General features: G+C 39.3%; 1 protein-coding gene across 1 annotated transcript; it reads right to left on the reverse strand.

Moving 5' to 3' along the window:
* Positions 1-3344: 3344 nt before the first annotated feature.
* irs2a (insulin receptor substrate 2a) lies at positions 3345-14457 on the reverse strand. Its single transcript, XM_051134985.1, has 2 exons — positions 11125-14457; positions 3345-3921 (listed from the first exon to the last, which is right to left on the reverse strand). The coding sequence occupies exons 1-2, from the start codon at positions 14240-14242 to the stop codon at positions 3917-3919; spliced, it is 3123 nt and encodes a 1040-aa protein (XP_050990942.1). The 5' UTR covers positions 14243-14457; the 3' UTR covers positions 3345-3916.
* Between the last annotated feature and the right edge of the window lie 837 nt (positions 14458-15294).

Raw genomic sequence — 15294 nt, forward strand, 5'->3', positions numbered from 1 at the left:
TATATGTGCATGCACATTCTCTCACAACAATGTTTGATGTCATTAAGGCAGAGAGTCAGTTATAAAATATTTTGTTTCGTTTGAAGGTATGTTGTTTGGAATGCAGAAGGATAGCTTAGGTGAGTAAAGCAGGACCAAAACTGTGTATCTGAGAATATCAAAGTAGGTGATTGATGGGTGCTAAATGCATTGGATTCAATACAGATTTTACTGTGTTACAGACCAAACACAAGCAGCATTATCCATTTCCTCACTAACCCATCTCCCTATTATGAACAGCATCTAATTTTAATGTCATTCAGACATGGGGGGTGTCTATGGCCTCACCCCTCATTTTTAAGCTGTAGTGGTTCAACCCACCGCATCATTATTCAGGCAGTGTACATGTTATGCCATACACCACTGGTTTATTGTGCTGGAAAGACAGGTGATGGCCTGCCTGACATCTGGGGAATCCCAATAATTTCCCATGTACTGTCAGCACTACCCCAGAGAAAAGGTCTCTGAAAACAAGTTCTATTATCTTATACATTTTTTTTTACTGGACACAACACTAAAATACTCATTAAGAAAATAAAGACAGTGTGGTTTTTGAGTTTTTTAAGCACAATAAAAAGGGATGTGGCCGAAATAATACCTTGTCAAAACTATTTTACTAGTCTGTGCCTGATTCTTCTGGTCAAAGCTTTCACCCTTTACTAAACAGAGTGTTCTCTTAGAAACACTACCTACATTTAAATGACAGTAATTGACTTGTTTCATGTTCATTTTGTCTCTGTGGGAGGTCTTTGCAAATTTTTCAGAAACAGGCCCTGGGACAGAGGCAGGGGAAATTGCAGTTCCGGCACAGTGCGTTCTCTGCACACTGACATGGATTATTGCATAACGCAGTGCCCTTGCCTCTTCCCTCCAGTCACTGTGATCTAACAGAGGTCCTGCTGCCCTTGCACTTCATTGTGTGAGCACAAATACGTGATCATTTGTTTGTCAGGTGTTTCATCTCCCCCTCTGCAAGCATGAGTCAGCACACCTTTTGTTTTCTGAAATGGTCTCAACTTTTGTAAGTCTAGTAAATGTCCTCCGTAACCTACGTAAATGTCTAGTCTGTAGTATGTGCAAATGTATATGTATAGATGAGTAATGAGTGGATGAGTCTTAATACATTGAGTAAAATGATATGATATCAAAATTGGTTAAAAAGAAATAGAAAGATTTAAAAAACTACATAACACTGGCATTACTGCTTTTTGGTTTTTACTTACAGAGCTCAAAAGTGATGGTGTAACAGGAATGATCCAGATGCTGTATGATGTCCAGTGAAAACAGGAAGGATGTCTTACAAATCTATTAGCTTCCTGCAGACAACAACAGAGAAAAGGAGGCACGTGGAGCTGGACTGGACCTCACAGTCTAACTCAGATTAGAATACTGAGATTTATTAGCATCCTGTTCTGTCAATGAGAGCCTGGGAATCATGATATGCACAGGAAAACACTTGCCTCTGTCCTGCTCATTCCACAGGAAGTAATCTGTCCACTTGTTTATGAATGAACTGTGTGTTCCTTCCTCTATTACCCTGAAGCTTAGGACACAATGTCAGTAAAGAGGAGGGAATTACAGCATAATATTGTATGTGTTTATGTAATACTTTTGCGTAATACTTTTTGTATTATTATTTCGCATTTGTTCTAGAAAAAGGATATAAGAAACAATAAAACAGTTGTTTTCCTTAATGATTTTATTTGTATTATTGCATGTGACTATCTTTTGCAACACAAACAAAAGCAATATTCATCAAGGATATATTAAATGATCTCTCAACAGCATAACAATGAACAGTATGTGACATTTGTACAATGGAAGACACAGCTTGTTCAATTAAACCTGGCAAATATTGAAAATATATTAACCCTTTGATACGTACAAACAATAGTTATATTTATTTTTATACTTATACTCAAGATCTTCAAGAAGACTGTTGAATATATATATATATATATATATATATATATATATATATTAGTTTCAAAAATCAAAATAAAATAAGCTTTAAAAGTTGGCAGAAAGAAATGTACAAACAGCATAAATTCAATATCTCTTTAAAATCTTTTAACAAATATTAAACATAATATTTATACATTTGGTTCCACTTTGTAAACTAATCTGATTTGTAAGTATTGCATATAGAAAGGGTGAATGAAAGCTACCTAAGAAGCAAGACCTTCCCAAGAATCAAGTAGAATATGTACCATTACCTCAAGAAATTACTCAAGAATGTGTCATTGAGTCACGTGTCACTCTTTTTCAGGGCTTTAAACATAAAAAAAAATACTATCAACACATCTATATCAGTGCTATACATGTGTTTTTAGATAAGGGATTTATTAAGATATGAACAGAACATGTTTCACCAATGCAGTGCTTAGTATTTTGAATTTCTTGTTTATTTTCTTAGCAGTTTACTTACTTAGTATTTTAATATAAGACACTAATATATTGCGTTGGATGAAGAGTATTTTTAAATGTTATGAAAATGCTAAGCACATCACAGCTTTTATTTAGTTCACAACATTCAGGGAAAAGCAGACAGTGGCTAAAAATGACTCCTGTTGTGATCATTTTTTTTCTGCCCCACTAATCAGTTCTCTCATGTAAGTGGGTTTTGTGCTCTACATTCAGATGCGTCATGTGTTACAATCTAGTTGAATGAGAAATCACTGCCACATATCAACACAGAGCCAATGTGAGCGGCTTAAGACGGACAACAACTATTAAACTGTTGTCTAATTAATGATGCACAGAATGGACAAAAATTATTGACAAACTCTGGATCCACTAATCTGAAAACCAAAAGTGGGGCTGACATTTTTGGACCAGATTTTCTGCAATCAACATTTCTGTGCATCCCTGCCGTCTAATACATGCGCTTTTAACTTAATTGATTTGTAACTATGATATTTCTGAGCAAATGGGAAGTAGTCACTGTTAAATATGACTTGAGGCAGAGGAAAAGGGAATGGCCAAGTTTCATGTTGCAAGGTGAGGAAACAAAAGAGTGAAAGACTGACCGTATTTGGTCATAAATATAATATCTGCTTGTGTAGTTATTAAATATTATGTGCAATAACCAGCTCTGATTAAGTGGTAGGAAACTGCATATCAAAAGTGGACTCTTATATAGCAACGTACTATGTAATTATTTAATAAACTAAATATTTAGAAAAATAGAGTGGATACAATAAATATCTTATATTTTTTGATAATTTTCTGATTGTTTAGGTCCAGATAAGTAGCTGCAATTTAGCAGACTGATAGAGTAAGGCTTTGGATTGGTCATATAAGAACATTCAATTTTGAAGAAAAAAAAAAATCAGAATTTTTTATCTCTTCTGAATTGCGTACATCAATACAAGTCTTTTCCCGAAAGAGGGCTTGTTGAAATCTTTTAGTCATTATCATGTAAAATTACTACAATTCCACAAATGTAGCTATTCGTACGACAGGGCAGAAAGTACCTTACAGTTGTTTAGGTCAGGTAAATAAAGATTACAGGTTTCAGGGTAAGCTATAGTCCAATTATTGTTCTGAATTTAAACAAACCCAAAACAAAGTGTTCACATCAGCAACAATAATAAATGTTCAAACATACAATTGGCATGTATGTTTCATGACTCTTGTTACCAACAGAGCAGCAGCTTTGCAGTTCCTGAAAAATGGTGCAGATGGTAAAAACAGGAGTAGCACGTCAAAGTGGCCTCACTGGAATAATCACTGACGCTCAGCTTTAGGATGAGGTGTAAAGGTCACAGTTCATTTACAGCAGCATAGTCCAGACCAGACCAGTCCAATCCAGTCCAGTTACTGGTTGAGCTTCCACTTTGCCTCAGTACCAGGAGGAGTAACATCTGCCTTTTGCTCAATCTAAAAGTAAGAGGGAGAAAACAAGAGAAGACATCTTTAAAGCTCTATTTGTATTGAGGAAAAAACTGTAGACGCACTGTATGTAGAATCCCTAAAGTCAAACCATGTCAAACCATCTTAAAAGTTATCCAAAAGCTGGTTTAGACCAGTTACAGCCAAAATACAAAGTTAATTTTCTTTCTTCACCTCAGGTTAAAGCAAAGTACAAAATACCTTCCAACAACATTAACAACATCAATGACAGTAAGCAATCACAGAGATGTGCATACGTTCGCACCACCTCTACAATTTGCCAAACTATTCAAGTTTTGATAATTAAAAATATAAAACTATAAAACAGCTCTTGACTCTGTTCATGGTTTTACTCATGTCTGACCTCAACGGACTGAGTAAAGAAATTATCCTGAAAAGATTTCTGTGTTTAAATTTAATTTAAATATGTGTTTAAACAGCCTGCACATAATTTTCCAGTAAGTTTACTCTGACAAACTGTTTCAAACCAAATTAAGCTATCCAGATTTAGTTTGACATGATGTCACACCTGTTCATTCTTCAATTTCGCTTTAAGTATGTCAGGGCCTTGGGATCTCCTTGTAGAGGCTTGTGTTTGTGTGGGTAGAGTCTTTCGATCTAATGTCGGCCCTTCTGGCCTTTTGTTCCTCCTTGACATGCATCTGGGCCTCCTTACGGAATGAGACCTTTGTAAGGCCTCACATTACTGTCATTGTACAGTATACAGCCGCTGCCTACTTTTGCACCATTTGCAAAATAAAACAGTAAGTATATAAGGAAAAGAAAAAAGACTTCTCAGCCAGTACATTTTATTTAGACCTTCCTTTTTTATGACTGTGCCAGACATGAGGGATTAACCCATGATGCACAGTCATATTTAAACCTCACTCAGATAAGTAAGGAAAAGGGTAACATGTCAGAAGGGATTGAGCTAGCAGCAGTTTTAACCATCTACTGTCCACAGATGGGCTAATCCTGATATAATTCCTTGATAATCTCATTGGAATTAAAGTCACAGACCAAAGGAATGGGGAAAAATCTCTGGGTCTGTCTTTGCTAGGTCTGTGGTGATTCTAAGGAGTATGAAATACATCTGACAAATCATTGGGCTTACAAAGAAGGTGATGGAAAATAAGAGATAAGATGCAGCAAAGATAATGATTACAACTTAAAATTTAAAAATTAATACTTGAGAAGAAGAGAATAATGTAGACCTCTCAAGTGGACTGTCCTCTTCAGGAATGTTTAATACACCTGGTTCAATGACAATGTAAAGTGAGTTCATACAGTCAAGGATAATGAGGCAGAATCTTTTAGATAAAAGATAAAGGAAGAAGCTCATACTTCAAATTTCCATGTTTCTTATTAAAAAGTTGATTATATAAGTGTATAAACCACTCACACTCACAATGAGCATAATAATGATGCAGCAGGCTTGTGCACCATTCAACATTCAGTTGAGAATTTCTCCAAATTACAATGTAATACTATCAATACTTTACTATCAATCAAATTCCAGTTCAACTTTTAGTAGGGTGTGGCCAATTCAGTTCAATCTCCACCTCATGAACTGAATGTCAATTATCCAATTCAAAATTTTGCTCTACCTTGCAATACATTCAGCAAAAACACTTACTTAAAAAACTTAAAAATATTACATGCACAATACATGTACTAGTACCACTGCACAGATATAACTATCAATGTATAATAATGTCTTAGCTTCAGAGCCAAAGAGCAGCAAGGATCACTTACAACTGCCAATCAAGACCAAAAGGTTCAGGCTCACATGCAAGTAGATAAATTAAATGGTGATCCTCCCTTTTTTATTCAGCTGATGAGATTTAGGGTTTGCGTGATAATGTTACCAACAACCATGTCTGCAGCATATAATGCAGTGTGTAATACTGGAAGCTCCAGGCAGCAGTGAGTGATGCTTGGGACTGGGAAACAGTCACGCAATGCTGATTTAATGCACGCATGATGTAGCGTCTCTGCTAGCCTGCGCATCATTGGATAGAGACGTCACAGCACCTACAACTATGCAACAACAAGACGGCTACCGAGTCCAATAAACAGTCTAAGCTGTGGATTTAATAAGGGTTATGGAACCTTCCACAGTGATGGGTTAAAATCTAGGTCTATAGGCAAAGACCCAAAAGCTAATGAGGCTGCGCGAAACCATCCCGGAAATGTTGTGACGTCTACTTGAGGGCATGGTTGTTGTGAACCTGCATGAATGACTGTCTATGTCTGAGTCAATGCTCCTTTCATCCGCCTCAAAACAAGCCGCTGAACAATGTCTAATCCCCCACTCTCCCCTAAGAGTAATCTCCTCTCGCTCCTGGCTAAATGTGGGTAACATTGACAGTGTTGACATGGCTATCTCAGGCGGGAACATCCCGGCCTAGTTTAGCCAGCTCTGCAGAGGTGGAGAATCTGAGGGAACTGCTTGGGTTAACAATTTATGTTGTTTAAATCTATTGTGTAAAGTCAGAGCTCGGATTAGAGTTACAAGGTCTTGAGAGCTGACAATAAGCACCTCCTAAAAAAAAAAAAAAAAAAGAAATGGACAAATATCCAGTTTAGACTCACTTAAGTCTAAAGTGTAATGATGAGGTCTAGGCTTCATTTGTATTACTATAAAACAAGCTTTGTATTTTTTAATTAATAGTAAATAAATGAAATACTTCTCTATGGTAATAAATGATGAAAGTTTTTACATTGCTGTGGTATGTAAGCTGTGAAGTTGTAATTAACCCTAAATATCTAAATGTGGGAAGTGAAAGTAACAATGAGTGGGAAACATAATCAATTATTCTATAATTTGACACAAGGAAAGTAAGTGAGAGAAAAACAGATAGCAAGAGATAGCCTAGTTTTTGAAAGTGTAGTAGAATATTAACAAAATTCTCAGAAAATGCACACTCACTGTCCTCGTGCTAAAGTTACACAAAAACTTGCTAGTGTATGACCTGTTGTTCTCACACATTCACATTCAGCCAACTATATGAACTGTACCATTTCACACCCTTAGGGAATAGTTTACCCTAAAATGAAAATTTGCTGAAAATGTACTTAGGTCATCCGAAGTGACCGACATTAATTCATTAACTAGAGCTGTGTAGATTACTTGTGGATTATTGTAATGTTTTTATCCGCTATTTGGACTTTTTTTTTAGTTTTTATGCCTTTATTTGAATAGGACAGTATAGTTGGACAAGAAGCGAAGAGGGAGAGAGAGAAGGGGTGGGATTGGGAAATGTTCACGAGCCGGGATTTTAACTCGGGACACCCGCAGCGCAATGACGCTATATGTCGACGCACTAACTACAAGGCTATTGGCGCCGACCTTGGACTCTCATTTTGAAGGCACCCATTCACTGCAGAGGATCCTTTGAGATATAGAGGATCCATTGCTGTAACATTAAATTTCTCCAAATCTGTTTCCATGAAGTAACCAACTCATGCACATCTTGAATGGCCTGTCCGTATGGCTATGTGATTTTTCCAGTTTTATCGCTTAATTCAATACCTGTTAAGAACTACCAATGCATATTTCATATTTTATGTTTGCATGGTGGTAATAGGCTGAAAGGTTCTGTTATTTATTTTATTTTATTTTTGTTTGTTTGTTTGTTTGTTTTTACAAAAACTAGTGTTATACTTTGTCTTGTTAAACTTGAACTGTTTTGACTTTTTGAGTTAACTTCTAAAACTGAATGTTCAGGACAGGATGTTTAAGACAAGTTTGTAAAAAGATATTCTGCAATGATATTTAACAAGTGAATCTGTTTTATGTTTACACTGTATTTTTAATAAAGAGGATGTTACGTGAATCATGTTGTCAGTTACAACATTGTAAACAATGTGGATAAACAACAGGTAAATATGTCAGCAGGGTGGACACACTTCATTATTACCAAAAATGATAACAGAGTATGTAAAATTTGTTTTGCTAAACTATCATGAGGCAGCTTGCTTCCGAAGAACTTCAGTCTTTCACTCTAACTGGCTTATCACCAAAGAACAAGATGCCATGAAAAAAAATTTAGTTACCTAATGACCCGAACTGAATTGACGAAACTTTACTTTTGGTTTTCGGCCAAATAAAACTTTCATTTCAGTTTCAGTATTTCAGTGAAAACTTCATTTTGGTACATCACTACTTAAATGTCCAACTTTGTCCAAACTTAAAACATACTCTCCTGTCAATCTTTATCTCTCTGTGTAGCACACTAGTTCTCTAGTTCTCCATTCCCCCACCCCCTGGCCCTCTCAGGCTGAAGGGACAAGCACTAGCCGCTGTCCTGGGGCAGAAGCAGATGGCGAGCTGTCATTAGTGTATTGTCTGTGCTGCTGCCATGCCTGATAACAGACCTGTGGTGAGCAGAGCGGCAGGTGCACACACACACACACACGCACCCCTCTCTGCTCAGCCATCTGCCACACACGCAAATGCACACAAACACCGTTAGAAATATGATTCCAGAGAAAAAGAGAGAGTGAGTAAGCAAAAGAGAGGAAAAAGTTTCTTATGTACTAAATGTCTTAAAACAGCTTCTTGAATACTTGGTCAAGATATTACATATATTGTATACCAAGGTGTTAATTGATTAATACATCTTTGTTATTATCTAAAAAAATCTATAATAACAGGCCAACTGTAAACGCCAATCCATACTACAGTGTTTGATATACATTAAGTGTGTTTTTGTATATAGGGTGCAACAGGTAATCAGGTAATCACACACATAATTTTCAAATTTACATCCATATTCTGGTTTTGTCTTTATTACGAAATAAACTAAATTAACTAGTACCATGCATGTTCTTTTCCTGCTGTTCTCTTGTGGAAATAATGCCTAGCTTTTACCATTTATAGCCATTTACATTTAGTATTTCTGCACAGTAATGTGCTTGTAAACAGGGTAACATAATAACCACCTAGAGCGCCATCTTTTTGGGGCTGCCAATTTACCAAGCTAATTTTGCTGCAAACCAATTTCACTTTCTAGCAAAATTATCCTGTGCTCAAATGAAGTTTTACTGATAATCCAACCATTGGAGAATCAAAATTCAAAAGTACGAAAATTGTGAGGAATTCAGCCTGAATGCCAAATGGGGCATGACAAGCACTGCTTGTAAATGTGGTTTCTCTTTCTGCAACTGTGATAACAATTTTTAATTATTAAAACTGTCAGCTGATCTGTCTGAAATTATTCCCAAATAAGAAACAGAAATCAAAAGTGGAAGCATCATTGTGCTTGACAGTCACTGGCATTCTTTGATTTAAAACACATCAAAACAAGTTCTTGTCAATGCATTGTATGTGAAATTGAAGCCTGGCAATGAGTGAACAATACTAAAGCTCAAGGTGAAACCAAAACAAGCATGTATTTGCCTCTCCCAGCAACCTTTACCCAGTCAGGCATTCCAAGCGTGAAACATCATCGTTACCTGACAACGAACCACAAACAACCAACTGGCTTGTTTTTCCTCCTGATGGAAGCACATGGCTTAAGCTTTCATCAGGCTCTCCCTCTTCTGCTCAGCCAACCCGTGGACATGGTTGCACATGTTCATTTCCGAGACAAAATGCAAACAAGCTCTTACCCCCACCTCCTCCTGCCCTGCCTACTCATATTCTCAAGACTCAATACTCCAGGGACGAAAGCGTTAAACTGCTATGCACTATCCCTCCTCTGACTGTTGTTTACACTGCAGGCTGCCTGCAATGAGAACTACCAGCTATGAACGGTCTTTTTAACCAGTGGGGATAATTTGGGGCCACAACACTGCTTCCAGCTGAAGCATTATGGAAATACGGGTGAACCAGATGAGGTGAAGTACGTGCCTGTGAACATGGCATGTTCTGTCTTCTCTGTGGTATGCAAAAGCAGTGTGCACATGGAAAAGCCCCAGGCATTGCACTTTATTAAGAGCAGCATACTGTTCCAGCTTGTGACAGCAATCTCACACACACCCACATATGATTCAAATTAGCACATGCACTTCTGTAAGAAATGTATATCAGGTGGGGAAAATGGTAATCATTCTTAACCTTACATTAGTGTCTCTGTTAATGGGAAATTTAATAGCATTTTGCTTCATGATGTTGGAGTAAACAGGGCATAAAAAATTAAGAGTATAATGTGAAATGATAACAAATCTGTCTTCAGAACTAAAGTAAACAGAGATTAGTTTCTTGGAAAAGAATCGACCAGGCTGTGGTCTCACAGAATGAAAACACTGCTGCCCATGTGAGACAAATGAACCTCAAAACAACATTTCTCTCTCCTCAGTGCATGCTCCATTCTCTGGAAACAGCTCTACTTAATTATACACAAGCCTACAAACATTAAAACGGTGTTTAATCATTAACACACTTAAGTCTGTAAAAACCCAGCGTCGATCTTGCTAGTTTGGGGTAAATAAACAGACGCGCGCGCGCGCGCACCACTCTATCCTGCAGCGTCATAGTGCCTGCGCAGTTGAGTTGTTTACCGCGCTCTGCCACTCAGCTAGTCACGTTTCTCATGCTTCAAATTTCTCTGGAATTCTTCTGAATGAAAAACACGTTATCATCGCCATAAACGCGACATATACTGACATAAATAGCCAGAGGCACAAACTTAAATATTTTGAATTACATAATACTCTCGTTCCGCCCTAATGTTTGGTTTAATTACTTTTTGTATCATTTCTGTTTAAATTCGATACAGTTGTGTCCTAAATATCCTATAATATTAACATTTGCAGTTTAAATAAACACAAGCAAACATATAGAATATGCTACCTACAGACAACTGAACATTTTAATACAGTATTAAATACATTTTATAAAGCAATAACACAACTATATAATATAATATAACATTAATATAATATAATATAACAACTATATAACACTCTAATATAATCTCCTGCTCTTGCTTATATATATATATAATTATAAAAAAAATATATTTTAATTATGAGTAATATATTTTAAAGTACACCTTGATTGGATGTGCCTGTGCAGAAATACAGCAATATTTAAGTAGCATTTAATTTGCAATTACACAGTAATAAAATGTACCTTTAACCAGGCTGTCCAACACTATCTCATATACCTCACATGCTGCCTTTACCAGTTCATCTTAGTCATCTTTTCAAATCATAATAGCCCATCACACCATCTGAACTCACCTTGTACAGTGGCCACAGTCTCTTTGAATCCCAGACACACATATGGAGTTGCATGTAATCCATTTATTCCTGCTTTGCAGCAACCACCAGTCTTGAAGCCCACAAGCTCACAATTGCCCATCTCTTGTTTCCCCATGAGGTTTAAGGCAATGTAGTTAAGTCCATTCTGATAACCAGTCGAAGTCTCTCGGCACATGGGAGACCCATACTCCTCATCAGAACCTTCACTGCTTCGGACAGAGACATTCTCTACTGAGGCAGAGCTGTGGCGCTTAACACTGTGTGCAAAGGAAGGAAAGACAGGAGCAACTGTGGTGGTGGATGAAAATGTCTCAGAGCTATGCCGTCTGCGGCCCTGAGGGTCTGCTCGGATCACCTTCGCTCCTCCATTTGGGTCTACAGAGGAGGCAGCCAACAAGAAAGCTCCAATTCCGGTTGAAACCCCCTGGTCGCTCACGTTCAGCCTTTGAACCCTGCTAGCTGGGCTGACTGAAGCACTCTCATCATTCTCAGTCAAGAATGGAGGTGAGATCTGACCGTTGTTGAAACTCATCTCAGTGTAGTTATCTTTACCTGTGCCAGATGGGCATGGTGAGTTCCTCTGTTCATTGAGGAAAAAAGCCCTCTCTTCAGGTGGGCATGGGCATTCAGCCAGCTCTGGCATTCTTTCCAGGGGACTGCTGAGTGCTTCCCTCAGTTTAGAAGAGTGTGAATTCTGGTTAAGATTCATGTAGTCTGAGAGGGGGGATCCTTGTCTGAGGTTGGACAATGAGCCTTGGCTTTCCACAGAAACCACAGAGGGAGATGAGTACTTTGTAGCAGCAGCAAAGTCTATGTTGACGTACTCACCAGGGCTTTTAGGCTCACAAGGAATAGGATGTTCTGTCATGCTGGGAAGCATCCTCAGAGTGTCTAGAGATAACCTATTGGGCCTGTTGACTCTTGCTTTGTGTGCTATGCCATCAGGGCGACGGAGAGGGGGCAGGGCAGAAACCCTATTTGCCTCTTCTGTTGGATTTTGGCTTTGGGGACTCATCAAAACATACTGGTCATCCTCTGGCCGTTTAGGTGCCTGTTGCTTGTTGAAGCGAATACTTAGAGATGGGGAGGGCCTTTGTGTTGGTTCACACTGACCCAGCAAATAATCTGGTGGTGTGGGCGAGACGCATGAGTCAACAGGCGACATATTCATGTATTCTCCACTCACCGCTCTGCCATCAGCGCTCTCAAGTGAAAACTTAGATCCCGACCACATCTTCATGTACCCACTGTCTTCTAGAGATCCACTGCTGGGTGAGTTAGTAGTGCAGCCACTGCCTGTTGGCTGGGGATGTAACCTCGGGTTAATGATCTGCTTGGGCGCTGAAACACTCATAGGACTCATAGGCATGTAGTGATCATTTTTGGCACACTGAGGTGCCATGCCTGGCGTCATAGGCATGTAGCCATCATCACCTACATTACTGTTAGAGCCAATCTCAATGTCCCCATAATCTTCCGGGTATGAGACCTTAGGAGAGGCGGAATTTGTGCTTCGTCCAGAATGGCTGTTCGCAGCCCTCATCAGCATGTATTCATCAAGTGAGGCTGAGGATACCTGGGAGTGTGCTACCTGTTGCCGCGGAGTTGTCAGAGAATATGTCCTCTTCCGGTATGTCTCCACATCCAGCATTTCTCTGCTACTTGGCCACATCTTGTTTTGGGACGGCCTGTCCATCACCATATAACTATTGAGGTCACTGGCTTCTCGTGACGGTGGTGTACTGGAGAGAGAAGAAGGAGTGTCACTCCTGTTTGCTAGGTTGTACCTCACGTCCCCTGGGCTAGAACTGTAATCGTCACATGAGAGGAAGCCAGTATCGTTGGGTGACCCAGAAACAGAACCATTGCTGCTGGAGGGTCTGTGTACTGTGGACGAGATGGACCCGTTCATACTGATTGAGGACAAACTTAGTGGACTTATAGCAGATGGAGGCGAGTGGGACATTGTCATGGACATGGACCTGCTGTGATGAAGCAGTGATGGTTCTGATGTCCGGCAGCCCACAGAGACTGTGTTAGATCTACTCATGTGGTTCCGACCAACAGTTGTTGGGCTCCCATTCTCAGATATTGACATGGACACAGGCCTGGTCATGGTACCCTCCCCTTCACTTGCTGTCCGTATTCGACAAGAAGAAAATTTGGGGACAGGAGATGTTGCTGCTGTACTGTCCGTCCTTGACCTCCTCACCAACCCTATCTGACTAGGGGGTAGATTGTTTAGGTTCCGCCGAGTGGGTACAGAAATGGGATTTGATCCTGATGACTGGCTTTTGCTGCGTGGTCTGAACTCTGACAGCTCTTTCATCGCTTTCATAGCTTCTAAAATCGTCTCATGTATATTTTGTGCCACCACAGAATCGTCTGCTTGCATCCACAGCTCTCCAGGTCCAGTAGAAGCAGATCTTCCGACCTCAATGAAGAAAAAGCTATCAGAGTGCCCACATCTGCGTATATTCATCAACTGCAGTGTCACAGATGCCACCTCTGAGTTAAGTTTCACAAAGCTAATTGTCCGACTTGATAAGCACAGTCTGTAAACTCCAGTGATATTTCTGCTCTGCCCAAGTCCCTTTGCTTTAAGATTTACTTGCCATACCTCTTTATACGCAGCATTCACTGGTGTAATCATACCGTAATTTCCCTCTTCGAAGCCCACCAGAGATGACGCCGAACTAGAAACGGGGCTGTCACACACTTTTCCCTTACTTAATAAATCGGTTAAGTCTGTGTGCCAGCTCTCCTGCTCTTGCTCATTCTCCGCAGCAACAGCAAAATACTCGTCCTTGGTATAGAGTGCTATTAAATATCTGTGTTTCGCGTCAGCGCGCTTGTTTATGCTCAGGCAAGAGTCGATAAATATGACTCTTTTTGCAGCGGACTTGTTTTTCCATTTCTTTTCATTCTCATAGTACTCCAGCCGCGCAGGGAGTCCGTCACTCTGATCTTTCAAAACAAAATAGCGCCGATGTCCGTGCTTTTGCTTCTTGAGGTATCCACATTTTCTGATGTTGTTTGAATGAATGTTGTTGTCATTTGATAACGCGGGTCCCCCCTTAAGAGGCGGACTTGCCATACTTGCGTTTACAATTTATTTATTCAGTTTCAAGAACTTGTTATCCATCCGTAGAAAATAGATGAAAAACTTGAATATCCGAGAATTGAAGATTTCCGCGCTCTTTCACAATGCGATGTCTACTAGTTCATCGCAAAACAACTCCTCTCTCAGAATGACTGAGCTTAAAAAACAAACAACATGTGACGTTATACACAGCCCATCTTGGAGCAGTGAAAAAAAAACAGTCATATAAGGCGGCGCGATCTTTTGGAGGCGTACCTGCCAAGCCAACGAATGGAGATTCTCATTGGATTCATTGGCCAGGCGAAAAGATTGACGGTACTTTGACAAATCCGTGACGTAGTATAGGCAAATCCCCCTTTACACAAGCTGTTCTCTCCTCCTCCCAAAACAAACAGCGCTGTGTGGATGACACATCTACTGTATATAGCCTACGCACTTCAGTGCTGCAGAGACTTGTTAGCTGTAAAATGTTTTATTATGTCACTGGCAAACCAGTTTTAAATGTAAACGTAAAACCATATCCATCAACATGTTTTAATCTGGAAACCTACAGTGTCCTCCAAAAACATTCGATATACACACATTCGAGTCTCTTTTAAACGTGACGACAAATCCAGCTGAAGTGCCCTACGTGTAGCTATTTCAAAATTGTAGTTTAGTCAGACCCAATGTTAATTTTACACACCGTGTCAGAATGTGAATTTGCGCACTTGTGGGAGTGGGAAAACGCATATGTCAGTTATTAAGATCATAGAGTCATGCAGTCTATTCTAACTTGTAAACAAGCGTGAAGTCGTAGTGCGCTTGCTGCGTCTTACATAACGCATATGGTCTATTTTTATGCACTCGGGTGTCCCTGTCTAGCAACAGTGCCTGCGAACCAGCATTAGCTTTATTGTAGATAACATAAAGAACGCGTTTGGATACAGCATTCCATCTAGTTTTTTTTTTTTTCTTTATACTAAATGTCTGTTATGCATCTCGAGTCCGCCGTGCTACATATATTGATTTTCAGTATTGTAGAATTGTGGTCTGTTGACAGTTTG

Source organism: Labeo rohita, chromosome 1 (assembly GCF_022985175.1).
Source record: "Labeo rohita strain BAU-BD-2019 chromosome 1, IGBB_LRoh.1.0, whole genome shotgun sequence".
In the NCBI taxonomy this organism is placed as follows: domain Eukaryota; kingdom Metazoa; phylum Chordata; class Actinopteri; order Cypriniformes; family Cyprinidae; genus Labeo; species Labeo rohita.

What these genes read in the sequence shown, in the direction of transcription:
- irs2a (XM_051134985.1), bottom strand. Translation starts at nt 14,242, where the DNA reads ATGGCAAGTCCGCCTCTTAAGGGGGGACCCGCGTTATCAAATGACAAC.